The 2,536-nt window shown below is 58.0% G+C and overlaps 1 protein-coding gene across 1 annotated transcript in view; it reads right to left on the bottom strand.

The window, feature by feature from the left end:
* The window catches only part of LOC102437016 (putative uncharacterized protein CCDC197), a 10,351-nt gene that overhangs the window by 4,211 nt on the left and 3,604 nt on the right, over window positions 1-2,536 (bottom strand). The window contains exon 4 of the mRNA XM_023764103.1: window positions 1,245-1,355. Within this exon, the coding sequence (XP_023619871.1) occupies window positions 1,245-1,355 (111 nt within the window). The remainder of the gene's footprint in view (window positions 1-1,244; window positions 1,356-2,536) is intronic.

Genomic DNA, 2,536 nt, shown 5'->3' with positions numbered 1-2,536 from the left:
CTGCTGGGCCATGTTGTCGATGGCCATTTGCATATAGTTGAGCAGCTGGCTCTGCAGAGGAGCAGGAAGAGGAGGGGGAGGCAGCGGCTCAGCCCTCTCCCAGGATCCCCTGGCCCCCTGGCCCCCTGGCCCCAGCTCTCTCAGGTCAGAGAAGCGATGGGGAGCCAGGAGCCACCTGCTCATCCTGGTCTGTGCCCCACTCCCCAAGGGCTTTATTCAGTCCCTTCTGCCCGCAGGGTCTGAGGGTCCTCCGGGCTGGAGATGTCGGTGGTCCATACCTGGGGCAGGGGCTGGGCAGGGGCCTGGAGGCACCCAGCGCTCCTCACTCCCGGCAGCGCCTGCGTCCTGGACTTCAGGCCTCCGGGGTGGCCATCAGCTGCAGCAGCCTTGCTTCCCACCTTAAAAACACCCAGAAGGCGCTCTTACCTGTGCCAGCCTACTCCCTCTCCAAGCTCCTTGGTTGGGAGCCAGCAGCCCACAGACCCCAACTTTCATGTCTTCCAAATTAGGGTCCTACGGGGCCTGGGAAGGTCCTACATCCGATGACCACACCCTGCCCAGGTGGAGTGTGTCCAGAGCAGCCCTGGGCCCCAGGCCTCAATCCCTGTGCCCTTCCAGCAGCCCCAGCCCCTGAGGCTGGGAGGCCACAGTTCTGAGCATTTTTCGTGGGTGAGGACTGGGGGCGGGGGTCAGGAATTCACATTCCAAAGGCCAGTAAGAAGCAGCTCGAGAGCCTAAGCTCAGAAATCCTGGCCCTGGTCATGAACTTCGACCATGACTTGCTCTCCTCGGCACCACTTTTCTCATCTGTGAAATGGGTATGGGTAAAACCAAGCAATAGTTCGGAGTGCCTATTCTGGGTCAGGCCTTGGGCTAAGCCCTCCCTGGTAATGATCAAAGATAGTGCACAGCAACCACTCATTTCAATGTCATTATTATTCATCACAGGCATGACAGAAGGACTGATCAAGCAGCCAGCATATGCCGGGCGCTGGGCCTGGGCCGGGGATCCCAGCTCCGGTTCTTGGTAGAGCTGGGTCTGTGGCTGCAGTTTTTCCCGCCGGTAAAGTGACACCTGCCCCATCTTAGAGAAGCCCTTCGAAAGCTAGCAGTCACCATGGTGCAAGCGGGTAAGTGGTGTGTGTGTGTGTGTGTGTGTGTGTGTGTGTGTGTGTGTGTGTTGGGGGTGAGGAGACAGCAGCCTCCGCCCCTGCCCCGCCCCTGGGCCAGCAGACTGGACTCACATTATGGCTGCCCGTGTCTTTCTGGAAGGCGACACCATGTCCCGACTGCCACTGCTGCTCCTGCCTGCGGTGACACCTCTTCTGCAGCTGGCACAGCCGGATCTTGAGGGTCTGTGGGCAGAAGGGCTGGGTCACTTCGGGGCAGCGAGCCCGCCCAGGCCCGAGAAGCCCACTGCCCAGGGCGGTCCGAGTGATGATGGGGTGGGAGGCGGGGCCACTGAAAGCACCAGGAGATGCCGCAGAGGCCATGTCCAGGCCGCCTGGGGACAGAATCCCCCTCAGCCCCCTGAACCCCGTTTTCCTCGTCAGACCCAGAGCCATCGGTCTGTGCCCTCCTGGCCTCGAGGGGCTGCTGGGAGGACAGTGGGGAGCAAGGCTGCGGCCACCGCGCCGTGCTGAGCACAGTCCCGCCTCCAGGCCCCGTTGAGTTTGGAAGACACAGGACCTCGCAGTGTCCTCACGTCCCCGAGCCTTAGTTTCCTCACCTCGAAAATGGGAAGGACAGCAGGGAGGCAACTAAGGTGTTAATCTCAAAAGGGCATTAAAAAACCCTCAGCAATCAGGATAAATAATATATTAATGCAATTAAAAAAAAAATCAAAGATGCCCTGGCTGGTTTGGCTCAGTGGATAGACCGTTGGCCTGCGGACTGAAGGGTCCCAGGTTCGATTCCAGTCAAGGGCACATGCCCGGGTTGTGGGCTCGATCCCCAGTGTGGGGCGTGCAGGAGGCAGCTGATCCATGACTCTCTCTCATCATGGATGTTTCTCTCTCTCTCCCTCTTCCTTCCTCTCTGAAATCAATAAAAATATATTTAAAAAAATCAAAGTTAATGCAAAAAAGTTCATGATGAACAAAATATTACCATTTTTTTAAAAAGATGGGAGCCAATCCTGCAGTAACACACTCCTCTCACTCACCTGCCCTCGCTCAGCCCTTGGGACAGAGCACCTGCCTGGAGGTGCTGGGCGAGATTTAAAGGAGATAAAGCATGTAAAACGCTGATTGCGGTGCCGCCACCCATAAAGGGCCCTGGTCCTCCAAAGGAAGGAAGGAAGGTGCAAAGTGGTGTAGGTGCTCAGTGCTGCCACCAGGGGGAGGACTCGCTGCAAACGTCACCAATGGTCCTTTGCAAGAGTCAGTCAACCTGTCAGCCTTCCTCTCCGTCTGGTGTCCCCTCCCCCTCCCTGGGCCCAGGCCCCAGCTGCAGCACGCATGTGATTCATGCCATGCCTTTGACCGGTCAGTTCCTGCTGCCTGGAATGCCATCCTTTCTTGGCGGAAGTTCTGTT

The sequence above is a fragment of the Myotis lucifugus genome, unplaced genomic scaffold (assembly GCF_000147115.1).
Source record: "Myotis lucifugus unplaced genomic scaffold, Myoluc2.0 scaffold_316, whole genome shotgun sequence".
NCBI classification, from domain to species: domain Eukaryota; kingdom Metazoa; phylum Chordata; class Mammalia; order Chiroptera; family Vespertilionidae; genus Myotis; species Myotis lucifugus.
This window is presented reverse-complemented; position numbering and strand designations above follow the sequence as displayed.